General features: G+C 38.2%; 1 protein-coding gene across 1 annotated transcript in view; it reads right to left on the bottom strand.

The window, feature by feature from the left end:
* The window catches only part of LOC149816547 (kinesin-like protein KIN-7K, chloroplastic), a 41,916-nt gene extending 15,185 nt beyond the window's left edge, over positions 1-26,731 (bottom strand). Inside the window, exons 1-8 of the mRNA XM_089986761.1 lie at positions 26,100-26,731; positions 25,892-25,989; positions 13,518-13,607; positions 11,981-12,033; positions 10,289-10,354; positions 10,161-10,214; positions 9,244-9,303; positions 5,839-5,917 (exon numbers count right to left, since the gene is read on the bottom strand). Coding sequence (XP_089842887.1) covers positions 5,839-5,917; positions 9,244-9,303; positions 10,161-10,214; positions 10,289-10,354; positions 11,981-12,033; positions 13,518-13,607; positions 25,892-25,989; positions 26,100-26,362 — 763 coding nt within the window. The 5' untranslated portion in view covers positions 26,363-26,731. The remainder of the gene's footprint in view (positions 1-5,838; positions 5,918-9,243; positions 9,304-10,160; positions 10,215-10,288; positions 10,355-11,980; positions 12,034-13,517; positions 13,608-25,891; positions 25,990-26,099) is intronic.
* Between the last annotated feature and the right edge of the window lie 891 nt (positions 26,732-27,622).

The following is a 27,622-nucleotide window of genomic DNA, read 5'->3' as shown; positions in this document are numbered from 1 at the left end:
AATATTTTTCATGACATCAAAACCAAAGTTGTCAGAACGGGAAATGGTTCGGGAATCGGAAGTGGGAAGCGATCAATCCAAATTTTTGGAGGATTTGGGAAGCAGGAAGTGGTAGGGGAATCGTTCAGGAAGCGTTATAAGAAATTATGAGAAATAATGTGAGTCAAAATGTTCTTTGAAGAAAAAAAAGAAGTGAGTCAAAATGAATAATTAAGAAATGATGTCCACAATGGACAATTATATCATCTTATTGGAAAAACTACCTAAGATAATTTAATAGAATAAATAATTAAGAAATGATGTCCACAATGGACAATTATAGCATCTTACTAGAAAAACTACCTAAGATAATTTAATAGAATAACTAAATAACACATATAATCAATACAAATGCAAAACCTTTAAACTAAAAATTCATAAGTTTATTTCAGAGTTTGGATACAAAACATTGAAATAACAAAAAAATTGTGCAGCAAATATGTGTAACACATCTAGCATATTACAATTTTAAGAAACTTCAACTAAGCCTAACACTATAATCAGCTATTGTATGATACCTTTAAACAATATGAAATGTACAAGAGTGGACAATGTTATATATATTGCTAATGTTTTTATATTAATGTAGGTACGAATATAGTAATTGTAATATAATAAAGCTGCATATAAAATACATAAAAGTTACTTATTTGTTGTGCAAAAAGTAATACAAATTAGGATGATAAGCTATTTCTCCACTGTTCAAGAATTCAGCAATTTGAAGTTTTATGAAATAAAGAACAAACAGCTGCAATCAAGAGAGAGCCTAACAGTCCAACATGCATATAGAAACACATATCAAACTAGATATGGTAAATCAAAAAAATAAAAGGAACTGGTTTTGCAATCAAAACAATAAAACTAAAATCAAAAGTCGTGCATTTATATTCTATATATTATGTAAATTTGCGCATTTATTTGAGATGAGCAAGAAAAAAAGAGGGGTATGTGGCTGTGTTAGACAAAATCACACTACAAATGGTGAGGAACTAGAATTCCTATATATGAGAAATATAATTCCTCAACTTGGGAATTAGAATTCCAATGAAAATAAAAATTCAGCCATGGGAATCGGGATTCCCATCACACGAGAATCGTGAATCCCTTGTTGAGGAATCATAATTCCCATGCATAGGAAGCGTGATTCCACACCGGTTCCCACTTCCTAGAAATCTGGATTCCCACCTTATAGTAGCGCTTCTGGCAATTATGGGCAAAACTAGGTTTGTCAAAAACCTAGTTTTCCCTCAAAACCAGGTTTTTGGTCATCCAAACCAGGGTTACCGGAAGCGCTTGCACAAGCGGGGAAGCATGCTTCCCCACAACATGCTTTGGAAGCGCGAAACGTCATGCTTCAGAAATGTCAGAGGAAGTGCTACTTTAAAATGGGAAGTGTGCTCCCCCTAAATGGGAAACTCGCTTCCTATTAAAAGGACATTTTAGCCCTTATCAACATGTTTTTTATAAAAAAAACATAATAATGAAATACCCTTTTTAAAGGGTATAATAATCTTTTGGGCATTATAAAAGGGGAAGTTGATGCACTATTCGACTTTCCCAAATCTCTCTCTCTCTCTCTCTCTCTCTCTCTCTCTCTCTCTCTCTCTCTCTCTCTCGATCTCGACCGACAATGTGACGATTCAGATGACTATCAGCAAGCTCCGACGAGCATGGGTGTCTTCAAGATCTTCAGGTATGCCAGTCTCTCTCTCTCTATGTGATATTTTTTGATGTATTATTATTAAATGATTACAATAGAATCTATTTGATAGATGGTTGCCTTGCATACATGATTCAATTTTGAGATTAATAGATTTAATGTTATTGTCACGGGCTTACTTTTTCCAACAAGCCAGTGTGGCGCGATGGTCCTTCCTTATCGCCGCAAGTCTTTCTATCGCTTTGTCACGGGTATAGAATGTTTTGCAAACCTGCGACGTGCCAAGCTACCCAAGCTAGCCAGTCTAACGGCCAAAGGCCACGTACCAACACGTTTTCATGAAATGAATCATTTTCATTGGCCCTGCACACCATCCCGTGCGCAGCTGCCTAGCGGAAGCTGGTCAAACACATTTTCAAATGCGCATTCCATGTAGTCCATGCCGCTTAGTGCATAGCCGTCCCATACTAGATATCACTTCCGAAAGAGGCACAAACTTTGTCTTAGCCTTGCATGCCAAGAAGTGTATTGCAGCTCCATGCGCACAACATAGCAAAACCTCACCACTAAAGGAACAAGACCTTGCGGCCCCCAGTCCGAAGACCAGTTGATGATTGAACACCATAGCGAAGAGCACCACCCAGACTCATTCGCAGGCGCCTAGGCATTCACTCGCTTAGCCCCGAGTCACCATACTCTATTGAAATCACCTAAGGTGATTCCTGGGGGAATTAGCCCTAACCCATGCTATGCGTGGGACACTCTTGCAAGCCGATAGGTCCTTAACCAAATTTCCAAAGGCAACATCTTCTGATCCGCTAACACTGCTTAACCGAACAACGCTCTACGTCTGTGCTGCCACACAACGATGCACTAACGACCATACTGATGCCTATCGCATGCCATGCCACCACTGCACGTCACTGATCAAGCGAACGCATACCGTGCATTCCTACACTCACATTTTTTACTCAGTAGAGCTCCACACTGCACATGCCTCATTCCGAAAGATCGGTCTGGGACATTCTCCCCCACCCAAAACCATTGTCGTCCTCGACAATGCTGGTGCAGGTAAGAACACAGTCTTCACTAATATGTCAATTTCTCTTTGTACTTATTTTTTATTTACTTTTTTTCTTCAGCCTGCTCAACTTGTTCTGGTTTACATCCACCATCACCGCAACCTTTAACACGTCAAGTCTCATACCTTTAACACATCTCCGATCACTTAGACATCGGTCTTCTGTTTTATCAACATCGAGCATTTCTCTGCTCGTGAGACTCCAGTGCAGTCTCAAACACAAATGGATCATCCTCGCCCGCACGACAAACTTGTCGTCTTCATGCTCATGGCTGGAGTGCCTTTCAACCCCAGCAAGGGCAAATCCAAGCCCTTCGTGGTCCTCATAGAGAAAGACGACCACCAAAGCGTGCCGCAGGGATATTAACTCCCTTAAGCACAAACTTACAATTTTCCAATGGTCCAAACTAGTTCTCAAGTGGGGGACGCGTAAACGCCTTCTTACGTATCATCCCAATGCGGTCCTTCAAAGTGTCTTCCTGGGCACTCATCTTCACAAGGGCACTTTGCCCTAATACTGCACTCTCCTCCCGAAGTCAGCATGTTGTACTCTCTCTTAGAGTCAGCAAAACGTTTCCGCAGAAACCAACAAGCCACAAACAACAACTTTTTCTACACGCGCAATCCATTGAAGATTTGCCAACTTAAGGGATCAAAACAACGAGTTTTCTGCTCAACATGGGCACTCCGCTAACCCACAATCTTGGGAGAGTATCTAGAAGTTTAGTCGAGTCTCTCATACCCAAATGTGCAAATCCATCCAGCTGAATCCAACGTGCATTTTCTGCATGCACAAAGCAAACATTACGTTCCACCTGTGAGCCTAACACACAACTGGTAGGAATCTTTGGTTTATCTACGTTCCTTTAGCCAACTGAACAACAACCTTACACTTCTGCTTATCATCGACAAGATGTCTCATATCATCCTTCCAGCATCTTGCTTCTGTACTCAGCCAACCACACTTCAGCTGCGCAAAATTACGTAACCAAGATAAACCATCGATGTCCTCTACAGTGTCACACACAATGAAGAACAAGGTCTCCGTGAATCTTTCTACTCTGATGCCAATTTGTCACAGGTTACTTTTTTCAATAAGCCAGTGCGGTGCGACGGTCCTTCTTTACCGCCGCAAGCATTTCTATCGCTCTGTCACGGGCATAGAATGCTTCGCAAACCCGCGATGCGCCAAGCTGCCCAACCTAACCCAAAGGCCGCGTACCAACATGTTTTCATGTGCTGAATCATTTTCATTGGCCCTGCGCACCACCCCGTGCGCAACTGCCTAGCGGAAGCTGATCATGTGCATTTCATGTAGTCCATGCCGCTTAGTGCAAAGTCGTCCCATACCCGCTATCACTTCCGAAAGAGGCACAAACTTTGCCTTAGTCTTGCGTGCTATGAAGCATATTGCAGCTCCATGCGCACAACATAGCAAAACCACGCCACTGAAGGAACAAGACCTTGCAGCCCCCAGTCCGAAGACCAGTTGATGATTGAACACCATAGCGAATAGCACCACCCAGACTCATTCGCCGGCACCTAGGCATTCACTCGCCTAACCCCGAGTCACCACACTCGGTTGGAATCACCTAAGGTGATTCCTGTGAGAATTAGCCCTAACCCACACGCACCCCCGTGCGTCCAACCGCTACGCGTGGGACACTCTTGCAAGCCGAGAGGTCCTTAACCAAATCTCCAAAGCCAACATCCTCTGATCCGCTAGCACTGCTTAACCAAACAACGCTCCACGTCTGTGCCGCAACATAACGATGCACTAACGACGATACCGATGCCTATTGCATGCCATGCTACCACTGCACGTCACCGATCAAGCGGACGCATACCGCGCGTTCCTACACTCAATGCATTTTCCACTCAGTAGAGCTCCGCACTGCACATGCCCCATTCCGAAAGATTGGTTCGGGACAGTTATCTAGTCATGTTTTATTTTGTCAATGATAATATAACTCTTATATTTTGATAAATTAAAAATATATACATTTTCCCCCCTTTTGATTCCTAGTCACTTCCCTTTCGCTTCCCACTCAAATCCTAGGTCGCTTCTCTCTTCGTTTTCACTTCAAATCTTTGTTCGCTTCCTAGGTCGCTTCTGGTTCGCTTCCCCTCTTGCTTTCAAGAGGATTCCTGGTTTGCTTCTAAATTGTATCATGCTTCCTAAAAATCTAGAAGTGTCTTGCTTAACACTCCCACTTCCTCGACTGGCAACTATGATACAAAAAGCTTACCGAGGTAGGCTTTTGGCAAACCAGTGGTTTATCTAGTCACCAAAAACTAAAAAAATGAAGCTATTTTCCGACTACCCATTGGCCGAAAAATGGCCAGGATGGTGCCACTTTTTTTGAGAGACACCAGTCCGGCGATTTTCTGGCCGGTGGGTGGCCGGAATATTACCGAAAACAAAAAGAAAAATAAAAAAATAAAAAACAACCAGCCACTCATCGACCGGAAAATGCTTCTATGGTACTGTTTGCACGACACCCAAAACCAGGTTGAAAACCTGGTTTGATGGCATGGCTGTTTGGGTGCCACCAAACCAGGTTTTAAGTAAAACCTGGTTTGGCAAAAATGGGTTTTCAACCCAGTTTTACTTTTACCAATCCCCCTCCCCCCAGTTTTTTCAATTGGGTTTATTGCGGGGAGGGGATCACAAACCTCAATTCCTCCCTCTTCTTCTAAACGTCTCACAGTCCCCTCCCATCTCCACTTACATCTGGCCTTTTCCTACCAGCATTCAACCGGAAAATGGCCAGATTTCAACCCTTTTTTTAAAATTTAATGGACACCCACCATTTTTCAGCCACCCGCCAAAGAATGACCGGCCATCTTTTTTTATTTTTCCTTTTTTTTGTTAGTTACATTCCGCCACCTACCGGCCAGAAAATGGCCTTGATGAAAAATGGCATTTATATTGAGACCCATCACATCTTTAGAGCAGTAATTTTGGTTAAAGCTTAAAGTCAAATGGTTACGCAATGCAAATATAAATATTGTCATGAAGAAAAATTCAACCATTTAAGGAAAGAAATAACAGCACCTTCACCAGCAGCTATAAGGGATAGTGCATGGGCGGGGGATAGTACAACTTCTTCTGTTAAACCTTCAACAAATGTTCCCTGCAGCGAAACATAACCAATAACACAAACATGAAACAGGTAACACTAACTTGGAAAGCTGAAATATTGGCCAAATAGATCCTATAATCTTTGAAAACCTGTCATATAGGTGCGAGTGCAGACGCGAATACGGGTGCAGGGTGCGACACGGCAATTTCAAAAAAACTGTGGTGCATATATATATATATATATATATATATATATATATATATATATATATATAGATAGATAGATAGATAGATAGATAGAGAGAGAGAGAGAGAGAGAGAAATTGGTAGCTGCTCACACGTTAGTTGCTAAATGATACGTATTAAATGGGTTTTTCTAATGTGTTGGGCATGGTCGATTTATGAGGAATCCATTCAATGAAAAAAAATGATATTTGGAGCCTCAAAAATTTACAAAGTTTTTGGACCATTGATTTTTCGAATATAAAAATCCACCCATGCGTCGGAATTGAATGCTTCAAGAGCAGATCCCTATAAAATCAAGTACATAGATCACATCTGTACGGTCAGAATTTATAAATAAAATGAAAAAAGATTGAAAAACCCATTTAGCACGCTCACTCATATATATATATATATATATATATATATATATATATATATATATGTGTGTGTGTGTGTGTGTGTGTGTGTGTGTGTGTGTGTGTGTGCATTTATGTATTCATATATATAATAGAGATAAAACTGGACTTGGTTAGGGTTAACTGAATCTACTTTTGGACAGAAATGGACTTCAGTGTGGTTGACTTCACTTGACACAAAGGAAGTTGTGTCTAAGTGTCGTACCCACATGGGTGCGGGTGCGACATGGGTGCGGTGCCCTGTTAGAAGAGTCTGTGTTACATAGTTGAAAACATACTCTCCCAAAACTAGATTCATTACTGACAGTCTGACAGGCTATTTCAACTTAATGAGCTAATGATGTTCTAGTTTTTACTAGTTTATACTTTCAAGAACATGTCATATTGCACCATTTCATTATCGCCTAAGAACAGCCTGTTTCATTCTAATTGCCTCTAAATGATGCTATTGATTGTGGAAGCAGCAGAGGATACAAAATATGATACTATATAGTATCAACTATATCATTCAACTTCCATAATCATAAACAAAGATTACTATTTTGATACCATTTGCATTGACATTAGAGTGGCATGACCGCAACCTTATTGAAACTTGTTGAGGCAGAGAAGGAACAAAAGTTGAACATGGTAGATAAGAAAACGAGTAATGCATAAGAAAGCCTTTACATGGATATCACATTTTCAGTCAATTAAATTTCTGAATTCATGATAATAATTATCAAACTCTTGTATTTATGCCACATTCTGGTTTTTAATTCATGTTTTGATGGATCAGAACATGACCCAATGCTGAGCTCCCAACTAGGTGAAAGCATGTTATCGTGATTTATAAACTTGCATCAATCAAATGAATGCTTGTAGCCATTCAAAGAGATATGAATATTAGCAAACTTAGTCTTATGCATGTCTATTTGTTATGTTTTTGACACCTCCATACTGATGAAAAGGGAGACAATACGCATATAAGCATAAATACTTTATAAAAGTGTACGAAGACACTCTCACAATACTTGAACAAAATACGTGAAAAGCGTAAAAGTGGCAAACATGCAATAATGCATGTATTTCATAAATAAGAACAAATGCTTGAGACTCTCAAGCTTTAATTATGCAATTATATGCTTGATAAATGCAATTTAAGACAAAGAAGACCATATTATGGCCAATGTAGGCATCCTTAGAGATACAATCAAGAGGTTTTGAAACCTTATGTGAAAAATACAAGCAAACATGTTTATAAAGTTGCATCATTAAAAGGAAAATAAAAAATTAATGAAATCCTTTATACCAAAGGATGCAATAGATAGACTATGCACTCTATATAGTGTGAGAAGATTTTTAAAAGATCTTTCCTAATGAACACAATGGTTCATACAACATATTTATCACAAACAATTTTTCAAAAATTCTTTAAATAAACAAAAACCATTGAGAGACTTTTAGGAGTTCATAAATATTTATCATTAACAAGAGCTACTTAGGGTTCATAAAAAAAGTAAACAACAAAGATTTAGATGTGAGAAATTCTCATACAATTATTATATCAAAGTATATTTTTTTTTCACAAAAAATGCACTAAAAACCATACACACGAGTTTTTAAGCAAAGATCATTAATTTAGCAAGAAATCATATATAAAAAGTTAACTTATAGGTTAATCACGAAATTCTTATGGAAAAATCATAAATCTCACATAATTGAAAACAATTTTGCAAAACATAAATTACTATTATATGTGATGAGGAATCGATAAATATATAAACAAGAATTATATATAATAAACAAGTTTGCCAAATTTAAAAAGAGATATTTTAAAAATATACGAACACGCAAAAAGGAAATGATTCAACTATCAAAAACACTAAATGTGCAAGAAAAATAGTTTCATAATGCATAATATGTTAAGAAAAGAGATACATACCGAAAACTTCTAAAAAAAGAGAGGAACAATGAATACTTCACCATTTCTTGAGCATCACGCTTTCCGTTGTACCAAGAGACAACCCCATCGTGACCTTGCTCTGATACCATGTTAGAAAATGTCTTGAAATACATTAGGTTCAATAATGAACCCATACACATGCACATGAAGTGCGAATATACCCACTAAAGGGAACAACACAAGCACATAATGTGCTAACACATAAACCCACAAAAAGGGAAAATGACTTAAAGTCATAAGTTGAATATTATTGAAGAAAGAAAGAGAAGGGTGAAAACCCCATTACAATGGAGCAAGAGCTCCTCTAAGTGACGGAAAATACAAAGGGGAGAGCCCCTATTTATACACTCTCCTTTGGGAGCCCCCAAGGTGGTCCCTTTGAGAGTGTATAAATAGGGGCTCTCCCCTTTGTATTTTCCATCACTTAGAGGAGCTCTTGCTCCATTGTAATGGGGTTTTCACCCTTCTCTTTCTTTCTTCAATAATATTCAACTTATGACTTTAAGTCATTTTTCCTTTTTGTGGGTTTATGTGTTAGCACATTATGTGCTTGTGTTGTTCCCTTTAGTGGGTATATTCACACTTCATGTGCATGTGTATGGGTTCATTATTGAACCTAATGTATTCCAAGACATTTTCTAACAGAGACCACATGGAAATGGAGTTGGACTCTTTCAAGACGAACATACCAATGGGGGGCAAATAATCACGGTGAATTGGCCTTGGTCAAGTTGGAAACGTTGATTGAAGCTGAACTAGCAATTACAATGCTCTAAAGGAAGAGACAAGTACCTGAACATCCTCCCTGATTCTTAGGTTCTGTCCAGCAGAATTTAACAAGTCATTAACAACCTGGAATAAAAGAAATATGTTTTAACTTTTAAGTTTTAACAAAAGGATGAAACAGAAAATTAATGTTGATTATTATAAGCAACTGCAGTTTAACTTGCAAAGCTATGACAGAAAAAAAGAAACTAATAGTTCTCCAAGTACCAAGTTTCTGCTTGAAAACTTGCTAGCCATTTATCCACATATAACTTATCCCCAAATGGTTATTTTATTAACATCCATGTTGAGATCATAACCATAAAACCAATTTCATAGCCTGATCTTAACAGAGAACACAGCATAATTTGTAAACAAGTTTCCATTGTTCAGCAAATGGTATCAGCACTAACTTGGAAGTTATCCTCAAATGGTTATTCTAGTTTTTGTCACATAAAAAATTAACAGCAATCTTGTTATAAATAAACTCAAAGGATTTCATGATAGGGGTAGAACCAATGTGATTTTAAAGAGTGGAAAGACAAATCAAGGAATCTGTAGCATGAAAAAGGGAAATCAGAAACCGCTTCATGCAACAAAGGTTAAAATTCAATAGGATTGAGTTTGCATAAACCCTTATCAGGCCAAGCATTACAATCATTTAAATAAAAGAATTGAATCTAGATGTCAAAACCATTCCTTGACATCAGGGGGACCTACAAACCTTTAAATGGAAAGAGATACAGATAACAGGATCTAGCAAAATAAGAAAATAACTTTTTTTTCTTTTAACTTATTAAGTAAAAGTAGATAATGTTAGAACTAAAAGTAAGCAAACAAGAACATTCTATGTTACTTACATGCAGAACGTACAGACATAATCATGATGTGAAGAACAAAAATGAACAGATCATGATTTAATATGTGAAGAAGTACAAGCTCACCTCATTATAGATCTCCAAGTATGAGATGCGAAGAAGAAATTCCCTGATTGGTGTCTACAAAAAACAGAGTTATTTAGATAAAAATAATTCAAAATTTACCTACATGAAAAATATTGGCAACATAATACCTCTTGAATGATACTGAATACATCTTTGACTGCCAATGGTATGATACCAGGTGATCTCTGATCTCCCTGCAGTACATGTACAGGTAAGCATAAGAGATAAGGTTGCTAAATACAGGGATACTTTGGAAAGAATACCAGATCTCACACAGTTGAGCAATTCATTAAAACAAATTTCCACATGGACATAGAAAGTATACTTTTCTCATCAACCTTTCCCACTGATGTGGCAGGTCTCTATGCAAACACATAATTAGAACACATACCACAATATTGAAGTCATCATACAATCCATTAATTGCTAATTATTGTGATGTGAGACACAATAAAAGAACAAAGGCAATAAAATGTGCCAAATTAACTACTAATGTAAAAACTAAATGAATATTGCAACATAATGTACCACAAAAACGACATAACTTGTATTCTTAGTTTACAAAAATATCTGAAAATAGAAAATATTAAAGTTCATGAAAATAAATTAAAATGTTTATGATGTAATCAAACTAGATAAATCATTCGAGTAGGACTCTATGTTTCTATTATTGCATTTTATAGAGTTTACAACATTAAAATTTCAATAATGTGGTAGAGCATAAAAGCAACTAACAAGAATTAATTAAAATAAAATGTTGAAATATCATTTTAACGACACTATGGTGAGTAGATCCAATTCCATAATAAAACTAATAAATAAGAACCAGGATTTTAAGAAGTTCTTGGATCTTTTTCTCCGAGATCTAAGAAGGATATCCAAATGTGAAAATGAGCCCTTGATAGACATGGTGGACAAAAAGGATCAATCAAAATGAAAGGCCAGAAATGGAAATGAGATCAAGGTGTTACATTGCACCCCCTTGCCATGTGTATCTTATATGATATGGTACATATTCGGCATGATGCATTTGATTTGTTTGATTCAGTCAAATTACACCTTTCTAACTTTACATGGGTGTATCACAATATTTTACTACCATTATACAGACATATTGTAGCATACCATATCACGGGGTTTACTGCCAAAATATGTCAGTTATAAATAGTGTCTTGTCTGAAAATAAGATAAAATCCAAAAATAAAAAAGGATCCAGATAAAAAAAAAGTTGATAGTACATGCAAAGATTCATAATCTAAGAGTTAATTCTCATCATCCATAGTTGTACAGATCTGATCAGTAAGAGCAAAACCTCGTCAGCTGGCTCAGTATTGGGAGACTTACAGCATAGCTAACACAATCTATGAAAAATAAACATAAAAATTTGACCAATTCCCTATACATAAAAGGTGATTTTTAGATATTGGCCATGAGAAGAGTTTCAAAAGACAAGATTGTAAGCTATAATGATTTGCACAATAGGAAGAAAAAAGCAATCTCTAAGTCAAAATTCATGAAAAAACATCTAATAATATCTAAAGTAACCTTTTCAGTGCAAAATATCCTTCAGATTAAACCCACTGCTTAACCAGTAACATTGTTAAGACAAGGCAATTTTGACTTAACACACATCAAAATCCGAAACAATAAGATAATCTAACAATTTTTAGTATAAATATCATAAACCCAGTGCTCAACTAGTAACATAATTAAGATAAGACAATTTTAATTTAACACAAGTCAAAAGCAGAAAAAGTGAAATGATCACGAATACATCTATACATTTACACTTGAAATGAGAGAGAAGTTTTGATCTGTACATGCATCGTGTGGGTTTTTCCACTGCTTGTCACACCATAAGCAAAGACCGTACCTGTAGTAACCCAGTAAACAAACTCTTCTAGGTAAACACCAACACAAAGCCAGAAAAATCAACAAAACATATAATAAACTATAGGAAATTTAGCACAATGATTATATTGAAGACCATTAAGAAAGTATTAAAGATACAAGAAAAAATACAAAATACTCAAACATGTCAGTCTGCAACTGTATTAATTGAGCAACAAACTATGAAAAAGAAGAATCAAATGCACATTAAATATCACTTGATGATAACCTGCAAATATTAAACAAAAAAGGAAGAAGAAGAAAGCTCAAATTAAAGGTATTAACCAATTGAAAAAACAAATTAGGATCATGAAAAAATCTATCATTAGAAACTTCATTATGGGAAAGAACAACGAATTTTGGAAACCAGTGACATGCAATAATACCTATTCACATGAGTACATGTACATAAATGCAGTGCCACATGGGCATATGCAGCAAGATATGGAAGGTTTTCTAGAGAAAGGTAAGACAGTCCCTGCATCCATGTGCACACATATATTGGTGTTTGTGTGCAGTTAAGGCATAGAAAACTTTACTGGAGTTTGAAGAAAAGTATGCACAAGTTATAATATACAATCATTCAGTGTTTAAAAAACCGGCAAGTCATCCAAGTTACTCAGTTGAGTCGGTCCCTTACTGAGTCAATTTATTGAATGACCTGGAAACTCACAGAACTCAGCCAAGTAAACTGAGTTTTAGCATGACTCATATATGTATATAGACACACATATTATATATTTTGCATATAATTACATATATTATGTGAAATATAATATACATATTATGTATATTATATATAAAAAGATGGTTATACATATATTAATAAATTTGTACAATAAACATATTATAAAAATATCATATAACACATATTATATAATATATTAGTAATATACTATAAAACTTACACATTATACACATATTTTTTTACATATTATATAAAACACAGAACTCGGCCAAGTCAACCGAGTTTTGGCATGACTCGGCTGAGTCATACATATATTTGATATATATGTATTATAGACACATGTAGTATACATTTTATATATAATTACATATATTATGTGAAATATAATATACATATTTTGTATATTATATATAAAAAAATGGTTATACATATATTAATTAAAATTATGAAATTGTACAATAAACATATTATAAAAAATATCATATAATACATATTATATACAATATATTAGTAATGTACTATAAAACTTACATATCATATACATATTTTAGATAAAATATTAAGTTTACATGACCCGGTTGAATCAACCCATGATGAGTCAAGTCACAAGTCACTGGGTTTTAAAACTATGATTTCATGTGCAATTGTCGGCCTCTTTCTTTTCTGGGTAGGCAAGATTATTCTAGCCTCGCTGGGAATTGTAGGCTCTCTGTTCTCAGGAAAATTTTAACTAACTTTACAGAATAAATAAGTAAAGAAAGGTTACTAAAGAACCATACCATTGATGCCCTCCATAGCACTACTCACAACATGTTGAGCAGCAACATCATAAACATGGCGCGTAGTAGTTGTAGGACCAAAAACGCGATCTGCAAAGCGAAGAAGAAAACGTCATGCAAAATATAACCCACTAAAAAATAAGTGTTCAAGGATTAAAGTGTGTTTTTATCATCGACATACAAAAATTGAAGTACTTAGTATCTACTTTCATCAGAGCAGGGTTGAAATATAACCACAATTCAATAAAAAGAAACTTTCATGTTCCAAATAAGTTTCATAAGCAATACAGTAAATCTCATTAGAAGAGCAAGGTTGAAATGTAACCAGAATTCATTAAAAGAGCCATTCAAGTTCCAACAGAGGTTCACTAGCAACAAAGCAAATTCTGTAAGTAAACATTGCCACAAAGATCAGCATGTAAGATGACATTTTTATTTCTACGATCTGAAAAAAATAAAACAAGATTACTTTATTTTGGTCAATGTTATAAATATTGTATCGTACGATACGATACAACGTATCGTAGTATCGCTAACCCTTGTGTTTTATTAGTTGTTTGTTTGTTACAATATCGTTTTGCATGTTATAGTAGTAGGCGTGTATGCTTAATTGTTCATAATGCTTAAATTTGATTTTTTTTTTGTTTCATTCTATGTTTTTCTTGATTTTTTGGAAAATTTTCTGATTTTCTGTGTTTTTTATTTTTTGTGATTTTTAAAATGGGTTGCTGTACGATACGGTATGGTACACCCATATTGCAGCCCTTCTGATACAGGCTCTGATACAATAATTACAACATTGATTTTTGGTGTTCCCTATGGATATATTTAGTGAGTTTTCCCCACTCAGTTACTTTTCCTAATATGCACTTCTTCACTTTTATCTTTCACCACTAGATTCCTAACTGGATGCCCTATCTTTCACAGCCAAGAAGACAATATGCTCCAATTCCTCAAACATGAGGTCTTGAGAAGGCTCTGTTATGATTTCAGGTGCTAACAGTTAAGTATGGTTCCTCAATATTGCACTTAGTATTGGGATACAATTGCTGCTCGAAGCATGGTCAGATATTATCTTGGCTGTAACTTAGCAAACAAAATGTCAACAAATCCAAATACAATAAGATGTTGATAACCATCAGGTTATTTTGCATGTGAACTCATATCCCATAGGGTTAGAATGCTAATCGTTTTTGCATCTAGTAACAGGTCTCCTAACCAAGGCTGAATTTGAACTTCAGTCTGCTCAGATTATATTTAGTTTATATCCAGTTCATTTCTCAACTTGCATTTAGAAGAACAGAGCACTAGAGTCTAGAGAAACCCTCGATAGTCTTGCTAGGCGGAAAGGAAAAATCAAGGTACACAGCCAATTGAGAAGAGAATTATTTATGAATATTTTATAATGGTAAACTGAAGCACAGGATATAAATATCTACACGCATGTATACATGTGCGTGTGTGCATGCTTTTTGTATGCACGTATAAACTAGAGAGTAGAGACATAGTACAAGAAGACAAAAGGCTCTTCATAAAATAAAGAAAAAGGAACCTAGGGCTCACAATGAGCCAGATGGGTCAACAGAAGCACAGGAGATAAATACTGACATGCATGTATGTATATATGTCTGCATGTGTATGTGTGCATGTATTTGTGTGTGCGTGTAAACTATAGACAGTACAAGAAGTCAAAAGGCTCTTCATAAAATGAAGAATAGGAACCTAGGGCTCGGCAATGGGCCGGATGGACCAACAGGCTGCCCAGTCAACGGCCAAGTCGGGCCAGCACATTGTTGGATGCATAGTCCATTACCCTCCCCGTTAGACCCATATACATACATACACATATATATAGAGAGAGAAAGAGAGTTACCAACATAGCTGATATTTTGAAAATATTGTGATATTATAGATAATTTAATGTAAGCCGATATATCGGCAAAATATTGTGATAGTTTCAAAATATCACAATATTATCACCATATTTTGCAATAATTTTATCAACTTACCTTAAATTATCTATAATATCACAATATTTTCAAAATATCAGCCATGTTGGTCTCTCTCTCTCTCTCTCTCTCTCTCTCGCTATATATATATATATATATATATATATATATATATATATAAATAACTGAGGGTAATGGGCCATGCATCCAACAATGTGCTGGCACGAACCGGGTGGTTGACTGGGCAGCCTGTTGGTCCATCCGGCCCATTGCCGAGCCTTGGGTTCCTATTCATTTTATGAAGAGCTTTTTGACTTCTTGTACTATCTATAGTTTCACACAAATACATGCAGACATATACACACATGCTTGCAAGACATATATACATACATGAATGTTGGTATTTATCTCCTGTGCTTCTGTATGACGAATTTTGAAAGAAAAATGACCTAATTGAACATGAACATGAACATGAACATGAACATGAAAAGAAAATAAATAATATTAATGGCATGTTAACTGTGACCGACACATGTTTGACCATGTCCACAAAGTGTTAGTGTTTTAAGTGTCGTGTTGTGTCGACAAGGGATACACATTGTAAATGAACTGTTTGTCCATATTTTGCAATAATTTAAAAAAAAACTTATTTTTACATATTTTAAGCTCAGTTTTTCTATTTTTTTGGTTTCTTTTGTATTTCAAAAACTTTTCAAACCTATATCCTTATATTTTTACACGAAAAATAATACAAAACCTATTATTTTCTTATCTTATTATTTTTTTGTATTTTTCAATTTTTAAAACTCCTGAGATTTTCTCAAGAAAAAACACTTATTGAAAAAAGCTCCCAAAAAAATCCTCTGCGAGAAATTGCCTTGAACAATATAGGTGACTATGGTATATATTTATACTATTTATAAAGGAGCAATGAGGGGCACCCGTGACCAAAAATAAGTGTTTTGAGATTTCTCTAATGACATACATATTTTAAGTGGGTTTTATGTCTTTTTCAAATTTGTTATAATTTTTGTGGTTTTAGAGTAGATTACCCCATCATGCACATGACACTTGTGAAATTATAGATTTTTTGGGGTGTTTCAGTCAATTATGGTGTAATAATGGCCTATTACATGTGTTTTCCATGGAAGTTGCGTAATCTATTTAGGAAGGGTACATCTTCCATTATTGTAGAAATAAAGGAAATGTTTTTATAAGGAACGACTATATAGAAAATATAGAAAATTGGCCTACTACATGTCTTTTCCAGGGAAGTTGCCTAATCTATTTAGGAAGGGAAAATCTTTCATTATTTTAGAATAAAGGAAATGTTTTATATGGAATTGTATAGGAATTATTTATTATTTCCTTACGTTTCTAAGCAAGTGTGGTTTAATTCTTCTCTTTTTGTGGCCCCTCTACTTGTTCATGCTGAAGAGGATTCAGTTTGTGAAATTTGGTTTTTTCAATTAGTTTTTATTTGTTTGACATGTTTGTTTATTTGGGATGTGGCACAGTCAATTTAAAATTGTCCCTCTTGTGAGGTTGGTTATCTTAGTCTTTTTTTTAGCCTAGGTCCTATTATGACAAAAACATGCAGTATTTTAATGTTAGATTTTTTTTTGTATTTTCTCTCCTTTTCTTGGAATTATTGATGTCAAAAATGGGGTTAATGATGTGTAAATGGGGATATACATGTTTTTGATCAATATACATGTTTATTCTTTTTGTATTAGTGACCCAAACGTCCCTAGATCTCTGTATAATTTCTTTCGTATATATTATTAATGGATTATGATTTTTTTTCTAAGTTTTTCCAATATTTTCAAAAAATACTGTCTTTTTCGAAATATTGCATTGATACTCTTTTGTTGAATATCCAACAAAATATGTGTGCCTATTGTTTATGCTAGATGACGTTATAAGCTAAGTAGTTGAAAGCACTAGTAGGTGCCTAGCGCCAGCCCCTTAAAAGGCTTAGTTGCAAGTTAAAAAGAAAAAAATAATAAAAAGTTACAATAAATTCTTAAAAATAATATAAAATATATATTCAACACAATTTATGAAGTTAAACAACTAAAACTTAAAAAAGAAAATTATGAGTGAATCTAAATAATTAAATCATAATTATGTTTCTAACATTCAACTTCATCCAAACAAATATTTGTTTAGTTGCGCCACCTAGTAGAGATGCATAAAAGAATAAAAATATTTAAAATAAAAATAAGAGAAAACATTGAAACACTTAAACATTTCAAAATACTTAGACAAAACATTATTATAATGTTTTAAATATTATAAAAAACAAATGTAAAATACCAACCTTGGTGCCCCTCCTTCAACCTACGTACTTGCCTAGGCACCTAGGCACTCCGAGGCGATAGACCTGCACCTAGGTAGCCCAGGCGGCCTAGTCAGGATTTTAACAATATAGGTTATAAGTCCATTCCTTTCATGCTACCTTATGAACTGATTGGAATTTAAGGTACTTATGCATTATGATTAGATAACAATGTGTTTCAGCTTTGGTAACTGTCTGGTCTGTAAATTTAAGGGTGCAACGTTGGATCGAGTCAATTTTTTGTTTGGTGCTGCCAGAATGTTGTTGGGCCTAACATATTTCTATGGTTATTACTTATTAGCAGGAAGTTGCTTATTAGGGATTAAAAAATATTCATTTCAAAATGTCATCCTGAATGTTTGTAATATTATATTTGTACAAATTCTTATAGGTTTTTAGTTTGTTTTAGTGTATTTGTCATTAATGTTAAATTTTGCACTTTCAACAGCTTGTGTGTATGCATGTGTGTTCGCCGTATGTAAGGACACACACTTATTGCTCTTGTTTTTTAAGTGAATCTAACCTTACATATATGGTCTACAAGGTCTATTTGGCGGGCATCAACTTTTGAATCGCCGGAATCCAGTGTGTGTGTGTAGGTTTTTTGGTGATTCAAAATCAATAGTCATGAGTGCACCAATTTTTCAAGACTTGAAAAAAGTATTTTTTTTGTTGAAAAAACATGATCCAAGGATCGATCTCTAACAAATTGACTATGCTGAACACATTTACATGGTCATATATATATACCTGCTAATTACATGCCAAGCCAGGCAGGCCCATGGACGAACCGACCTATTGTCCTAATGGACCACAGAACACTCATTATATGTGTATAAAATGATCAAAAGGATCAGCAATTGATTGAGAGGCTAGGCTTGTCAAATTTAAGAGAATTCAAGACAATCTTGTCAATCATCTGATACAATCTTTCATGAATGTAACTTCATGAATCCTAACAATATTGGCTGCATTTTGGCCCATTATCATTTCCAACGGCCAGAGACTAAGGAAAACCAAGACACACAGAACGAACTCCATAAGAATCCTAATCTCCCTCTTCTCCAAATTGTAATCTGAAGAGCTGCTAAAATCCGTAAGCAATCATAATAATTGAATCCTGAAGAATCAGCATTCAGTGTGTTTAGCTAGAACATTCAACTATTGGGTTATTGCTTCAAGGCTTTTAATTGTGCAGAAATAAGAGGTATTTTTACAGCAAGCACCCTGAATAACATGAATCTTGGAATCAAAATGCTTAGTGGGAAAGCTAATTTATTAGAAATCTTGTATTGAATTTTATTTTGTTGGTCAAGATTCGTAGGAGGTTGTGGATCAGATACCATGCAACTACCCAATACCGCAAAAGATGCTAAGGTGAAAAGAATGTGACGAATCAAGGGAAAGCTATGTTTGTAATCCAAGCATCACAAAGGAGTTCCAGAATATAAAATGTGTTACGCCCAAACTTTTTGCGCAGTTTTTGCCTTGTACTAAGCCTACCGAAAGCCCTGCGTGGCTCACACGGGCCTTTCGGCCTTGTAATGTCTGTTCAGCTTTACATACCTTTAATTTGCATTTTCCTTAATGAGATTGTGGTGCACGACACTATTGTATTTACCCGCGTTCAATGAATTGATTGTTATTGAACCATTATTCTCTCTCTATTCTCTCTCTACTCCGTGTGATTGTTGCCTCTTGTAATTGTGTGTTTGCATGCAATACTGTCTGCACACTTGTTGCTTCAAAAGACCCACTGTGTTTGCTTTTGAAACTCGTTAAAAGGCTTGTTAGATCAAGGTTCCCCAACGCCGCACGGGCATCTAAAATTTTGCCCGTGACAAGTGGTATCAGAGTTGTTTTCACCCTGGGCAAGGTGAAGTTTGTCGAGTCTCGCTCGACCAAGCAACAATCGTTGATCATGGCTTATGAAGATTCTGATATGGTGATACCGCCGAAGCCAAAGAGCAAGAAAGGAAAGAGGACAAAGATGTCTATTGTCGAACAAGCTTGGAAAACTCCTTCGGCAGACCCCACCAAGTTGGAAAAGATGGTGGAAAAACTCCTGCGAGAAATGCAGGAGATGAAGGCCATAGTGTGTGAAGCATCTCTCAGCTATAGAAAGCTCAATGATGAGCTCAAAATTGCGAATGAAGAACTCTAAGGAAGTATCGTGTTACTCGAAGATAGAGTAAACTCGATCATTGCCGAATTGGACACCGTGAGAGAAGGGTCAAGAATAGAACATAAGAACTAGGCTTTGAAATGCAAAATCCTAGCTTTGGAACATCGGCCAACGATCGGTGGTTATGGTGTAGTCGAGACGTCGACTACTCGTCTGAAGGTTCCCGAGCCCAAGAAGTTCACTGGTGCTCACGACACCAAGGAAGTAGAGAAATTTCTGTTGCAGATGGAGGAATTCCTCGAAGCAAGCTTTGTCAAGGATGAAGCAGTTAAGGTTCAAGCCGCCACAGCGCGGTTGGCTGATGACGCTATTGTCTGGTGGTGAAGAAGACGCAGTGACATAGAGAAGGGTCTCTACACAATTGATACATGGGATGACTTCAAAAGAGAGTTGTGAAGTCACTTCCTTCCAATGGACGCCAATTACTTGGCGTACAAGAAGATGACGGGCTTGAAACAGACTTGGTCGATCCATGATTACGTCAAGACCTACTCAGCGCTCATGTTGGAGATTACAATTATGGGGGAGATGGACCGCCTCCTCCATTTCATGATGGGATTACAACCTTGGGCAGAGCAAGAGTTGTGGAAGCAGAAACCTCGGGATCTTGATAGTGCCTTAACAGCAGCAGAAGTATTATCAGAATTTCAGCAAAAACCTGAGTTTAAGGGAAGACAACTGAAAAAGATAACTTCTGAAGACAAAAAGCAGAATGATAATCAGGAAGACAGACAAAATGCCCAAGGGCAGAATCATCAAGATAACAAAAACCTAAATTATCGAGGACAGTATGGCAGAAACAGGAACTACCGTGAAAATCATAGAAATGATGATAGAGCTGTGAACGCAGCTCTGACGAAAGACCTACCAGAGGACCAACCAAGGATAGGCGGGATACAAAGAGTATCAATGCTCAAAGAAGCGAGTGTTGGTGTGCCTTCATCAAACAAAGCACTCATGTACGCGGATGTCATCATGAACGGAGTGGCCACTCAGGCCATGGTCGATTCAGGTGCCACCCATAACTTCATCTCTTAGGAAGAGGCAAAACGAGTGGGCTTAAAGTCCACGAAGAAGGTGAGCCGCATGAAAGCGGTGAACTCGGAAGCGAAGCCAATCCTCAGCGAGACAAAAAATGTGACTGTTAAGGAGAGATTGGTTAGACACAACCAATATCTCGATAGCCCCATTCAACGACTTTAAGGTGATCCTCGGCATGGAGTTCTTGCGGGCGAACAAAGCCTCTGTCATGCCTCACTTGAACATGGTGTCTATTATGGATGAGTGATGCTCGTGCATGGTTGTTGCTCGTCCTGTTGACACTTCACAGATGTGAATGATCTTCGCAATTCAGTTGAAAAAGGGCATCAAGCAGGGTGATAAAACATTCCTGGAGGCAGCTAGATGATATGCTGGCCTCTGGCATTATTTGTCCCTCAATAGCACCCTTTGATACACCTGCGCTTTTTCAGAAGAAACATGATGGGTCTCAACGGTTGTGCGTGGACTATCGGGCGTTGAACAAGGTAACAATCAAGAACAAGTATCATCTGTAGTTGATCTCTGACTTGTTCGATCAGCTAACCAATGCCCAAGTGTTTTCGAAGCTAGACTTATGATCCGGTTATTGGCAGGTCAAGATCGTACAAGGGGACGAGCCCAAAACTACGTGCGTGTCGAGATATGGCACATACGAGTTCTTGGTTATGTCGTTCGGTCTGACGATCGCCCATGCAACCTTCTCGACCCTTATGAACAAAATATCCTACTCGTACCTTGACCAGTTTGTAGTTGTCTACTTGGACGACATTGTTGTCTATAGCAAGAATTTAGAGGAGCATGCGCGTCACTTGGGCATTGTGTTTCAGTTGTTGAAGGACAATGATCTATATGTGAAACAGGAGAAGTGCCTATTCGGAAAAGCAGAAGTGGAGTTCCTGAGCCATGTTGTTGGACGTGGCATGTTGCGAATGGACCCACAGAAAGTTCAAGCCATCGTAGAGTGGAAGCCTCCCTCCTCTGTGTTGGAGCTGCAGTCATTTCTGGGACTCGCGAATTACTATTGTCGGTTCATTAAGGGATATTCTCTAGTCTGTGCTCCTCTTACAAATTTGTTTAGAAAGGATCGAAGTTGAGATTGGTCGAACGCATGCCAAGCAGCCTTTGAAGAGTTGAAGAAGGTTGTTACTAGTGACCCAATGTTAAGGCTACCCGACCACACGAAGACGTTTGAGGTCCACACAGACGCTTCGGATTTTGCTATCGGTGGAGTGCTCATGTAGGAAGGGCACCCCATCACTTTTGAGAGCCGCAAATTGAAGGATGTCGAGCAATAATATTGCGTGCACGAGAAAGAAATGATTGCAGTAGTGCATTGCTTGCGGATTTGGCATCACTATCTCTTGGGATCTCAGTTCGTCGTTAAGACGAACAACATAGCCACTAGCTACTTCTGGACACAAAAGAAGCTTAGCCCTAAGCAGGCTAGATGGCAACAATTTCTGGTAGAGTTTGACATGGTATTGGAATATAAGCCCGGAAAGACCAATGTCGTAGCTGATGCACTAAACAGAAAGGCCAAGTTGGCGGCCTAGCAAGAAGAGGAAGCTTCATATGTTCAGCCTCAGAGCGACCTCCTCAACCGCATTCGGGAAGGCATCCAGCCTGATCTATCAGCTCAGCACCCGGTGACCCTATTTCAGCAAAGGAAAACTAGGAGATTTTGGATGCAAGACGACCTCCTTATGACTAAAGGTGGTCGTGTTTTTGTATCACGATGGGGATCATTACGGAGATTGGTAATCAAGGAGTGTCATGATACTCGGTACTCAGGGCACTCGGGGCAACATCGAACGCTCGCTTTAGTAGAGCAGGCCTACTACTGGCCTTTTATGCAGGATGATATTGAGGGTTACGTTCGCACTTGCCTGATCTACCAGCAGGATAAGCCGAGTAATCAAAAGCCCACAGGACTACTCGAGCCTCTTCCTATTCCAAGCCGTTTGTGGGAGAGCATCTCCATGAACTTTATTTTGGGACTACCAAAGGTGAACGACTGCAGTTCGATCTTTGTGGTGGTGGGTCAGTTCTCAAAGTATGCTATCTTCATGCCGATGCCACCCACCAGTACACCCGAGCGAGTCACAGGTTTGTTCGTGAGGCATGTTGTGACCAACTAGGGGATTCCAGAAAATATCGCTTTACAGAAAAGTTCTGACAGAAAGTGTTTCGATTGTTGGGGACAGAGTTGCACTTTTCAACGTCCTTCCACCCCCAGACAGATGGCCAAACAGAGAGAACCAATGCTCTCCTTGAAGAATATTTGTAGCATTTTGTAGGTGTAAATCAGAAAGGCTGGGTAGACCTTCTGGACGTTGCTCAGTTCTCCCACAACCTGCAGAAGTGTGAATTAACTGGTCATAGTCCCTTTGAGTTGGCAACGGGGAGGCAGCCCCAAATGCTGCACACCATCGCGAAAAATTATAAGAGCAAGGCGTCACTTGCCCATCGTTTTCCTCTAGACTAGCAGGATCAAACAGAGCTGGCCAAGGTGTTCCTGCACAAAGCTGCCAAGAGGATGAAGAAGTGGGCAGATCAGAAGCGTCATCATGCGGAGTTCAAAGTCGGAGACCTAGTATTGGTCAAATTGCATCCTGAGAGAACCAAGATCTTCCAGGGTCTACATCAGGGCCTCGTCCGCAAATACGAAGGCCCCTTTCCTATCATCAAGCGTGTAGGCAGCCGCGCCTACAAGCTCAAAGTTCCTCTGCACTTTCAAACACATCCAGTCTTCCATGTCAGTAACCTAAAGTTATTCTATGCCAATGAAGAAGACAACAGCCACAACTAGCCGACGCGAGCGTGAGCGCCAGCACCTCTCCGCACAATTGACGACAAAGAAGTAGAGTATATCATGGATTATTTGTGCAACCATCAAGGACATATCAAAGAGTATCTTGTCAAGTGAAAAGGATTGTCAGAAGAAGAAGCCAGTTGAGAGAAAGCGAAAAACGTCCACCAATTTCCCTCAGCAGTGAACGAGTATGAAGCATGGGCCCTGTCGTCGAGAACGTCGACAACTTAGGTGGGGGAGAATGTTACGCCCAAACTTTTTGTGCAGTTTTTGCCTTGTACTAAGCCTACCGAAAGCCCTGTGTGGCTCACATGGGCCTTTTGGCCTTGTAATGTTTGTACAGCTTTACCTACCTGTAATTTGCTTGTGGTATTAACAAGGAGTATACTGCTTCTGTTGGCCAATTTAGCTAGTTGGTCTCAACAACTAACCTTGCTTGAATTGGAAATTTTGTTGGTGAATCAAGAAGCAATTATGAGTCCAATGAGTGATATGGATGCTTCCCCTCGGAAAAGAGGATAAAATCTTGTTTTCAATGAAAGGAGGAAAAAAATCTCTTAATAGGTTTTCAAAAGATAAGCATGATAGAGGGTATTTATGGTAATAGGCAAAGAGGTTCTTATCAGCCACAATAAAGAGGAACTTGTTGCAAACATGTGAAGCAGAGTGATGTGAAGATTGAGCAGGGCATTTAAGTTTCTCCTAGTCCTAATCAAGGGGGAGATACAGGTAGACAGGTTCTTAATTTGAAGTCTTGAAATATGTGTTTTTGGCTTGTCAAAGACTTCAATTACTGTCTTTGCTAATGATTGGGGAAAAACAAGTGCTTCAATAATGGTATTGTACCACCATAACTTACGGTCGTACACATTTGATTTAAATAGATCTAAGCCCCACAAAATCTGACATTTGAGTGATGTTTAGCATGTTCTATTTACTATTTTCATGTGTTAAATTTGACTCAAAGGATGTTTTTTTATACCACTTCTAAACAACAGTTATTTTTGTGAATTGTGAGTTGTTGATTTTTCACCATCTCAAAAATGAATCGTATGGTGTATCAGATATGATAAAACCTCCTAACACATTAAATGAACCATGCTTAGATTTACCATTTGGTGGCTAGATTCATACAAACAAAAGTGTGTACCACCATAAGGTATCATTTCCAACTGTCATGTACTACTCCCATATACAAATTCATTTCTAATGATACCAGTTCAATTGCCTGTGCTTTCCTCACAATGTCTATTTAAAACCGGAGAATGCAGAATCCATCATATATATATATATATATATATATATATATATATATATATATATATATATATATATATATATATATATATAGATATATATATATATATATATATAGATAGATAGATAGATAGATAGAGAGAGAGAGAGAGAGAGGCCAACATCGTAATAAGCATATTATATTGTAAATGCATTTCCAATTGTCATGTACTACTCCCATATACAAATTCATTTCTAATGGTTCTAGTTCAATTGCCTGTGCTTTCCTCACAATGTCTATTTAAAACCGGAGAACACAAAATCCATCACATCTTAGAAACTAAAGCATCAAGTCATTCAGTTTCCAGTAATCTTGACAGGCAGGTGAGCGTATCACTTCAGCAACCATTCACTTCCATCTCTCCTATTAAGTAACGCCCTCCTGAAGTGAATCTACAATGTCCTCTCGGAAGAGAAACTGCCAGCCTGTGACAGCATCCATCTTCCAAGCTCACAGAGAATGTTAGCCTAGAATTTTCTACAAAAATGAAAGAGAGAGAGAGAGAGACCGTCCGCCTTTCTAAATTGAAACAAACACACCATTGCAACAGATTACTTTGTGTCAATATGCAAAGGGTGACCACCAACTAATGCATGACTCGCGCCAATATCGTACAACAATCATGCACACAACAGCGCATATTTCAAAGGCAGCCCGAATTCGCAATGCGCAACACCAAATTCGACCATTTTCTGAATCCATTAACCGAAGAAAAAGTTCAATCAAGCTTCACAAATTCTAGAACATACCGTAGGCGTATGCTATCGACGGGTTGTGCTCGCTTCTCACAATCGTATCTCCGTCCGCATACCACGCCACTTCCTCCCCTTGACGAATTTCTCTCGGACTAAATTCCACCAAGTACCACCACACAATTAACACACATTTGCACCAAATCTCACAAAAATCAAAAAACATGAAAACTGAAAGTTAAAGAAGCAGAAGAAAGCGTTCAACCTGAGAGGTCGAAACCGAACGGTAACAGTAACAGTCTCCTTGGATCTCCCTCCGTCCATGAGAACACTCTCCGAGTAGAAGCTCTGCGCGCCGGGCGAGCTTGGGCTCTGGATCGACAATGACGACGACGCGGGGGCGGCTGGCGCGGGTGGTGCCAAATCGAAGGAAGGAGAGAAGGAAGAAATGGAAGAGGTGGGAGAGCTGCCGGGCTTGGGTAGAGCCTGAGACGATCTCTTCGTTTTGGACGCCGATTTGGTCGCCATCGCAGCTCAAAAAGAACCTCCGACCCCCTCCCCCAAACGACAAACCCTCCAATCTCCAGTCGCACCGCGCGAAATAAGCTGATAACCACAACGCCTAAACGCGCATTCTGATCGTTGCTGAGCTCGAACTCCAAAGAAAGAAAGAGGACGCCATCGTCGTTAGAGAGAATGAATGTGCTTGAAGATTAGGTGGTCATCATCACCATCATCATGAGGAAGAGAAAGGGGAAAGGTTACCGCTCAGTCCACTCCACTGTGTGTCATAGAGGCTCAAGAGTGGAAGAGACGCATATGGCCACCGGCGTCTCTTTCTCTCTCTCTCTCTCTCTCTCTCACGGGCCTTTCGCAGTCGGGTCCCCCAGCCCCGGGAAAAGGAGACCTACTTTATTTTTTTCAACCCTAGCTGTCCCTGTGGAAAAGTGGGAAAGCGTGGGGGTGGGGGAGTTCCTTTTCATCCGTCGGAGATGAATATGATTCCCGCACAGGTTCATACAACACAAAGAAGACAGTTTTGTCCCTAAATTAAATGCGATACCATCACTATCCACTACCGCACAGTACTCTCTGTAAAGTTTGCTGTTGATGGGTTCGGGTCTTATCCAAAGTCCGGACCCAAGGAGCGCGGGATTAGGGGCTCGGCCTGTTCCCTAAGTTCGCTCAAACAAGTCCGAGAAAATAAATGAACCGAGCTTGAGCAAGCAGTGTTGTGAGAGCCTCAGAGGCGAGGCGCACGCTCAAGGTACTGAGGCGTTGCTGTGATGCGCCCCTCATCAACCTCCGACCACGCTGCAGCTGCTGCTCAGTCTTCTCCGACCACCGGACGACCGGCATATCCCTCGCTTCCATATCAGCTGGGCGGGTGGTCCTTCTCTTACTGCCTCCCCTCCCACCGCTTCACTTCCATTCCAGTTGTGAGAGGCGTACGCCTAAGAGGCGAAGCGCAAGCTCAACGCAAGCTCAACGCCTGGCAAGCCAAGCTTAAACCTGCAAGCAAAGCTCGGATAAGCCGGATTAAGCTTGGCTCACATAATATGTAAAGACGTAGTTGTCATGTATGGATATTTCATTCATCTAAGAGCAGCTCCGTCATACCAATTTTGATTTTTATAAATTTAAGTGGTTTCATAGTGAAAGTCAAAAATTAAATCCAAATCCGATTATGACTGGATATGGTTTTGGCTTGTTGAATCCAACTAAACAGAGTCAGTTTGGGTCGGATATTGGAGAATATAAGATACGTAGACATCCTTAGAAGGGCTG

The sequence above is a fragment of the Nuphar pumila genome, chromosome 14 (genome assembly GCF_984573655.1).
Source record: "Nuphar pumila chromosome 14, dmNupPumi1.hap1.1, whole genome shotgun sequence".
Lineage (NCBI taxonomy): Eukaryota > Viridiplantae > Streptophyta > Magnoliopsida > Nymphaeales > Nymphaeaceae > Nuphar > Nuphar pumila.
The sequence above is the reverse complement of the archived record's forward strand: the minus strand, read 5'-3'. Positions and strand labels throughout refer to the sequence as shown.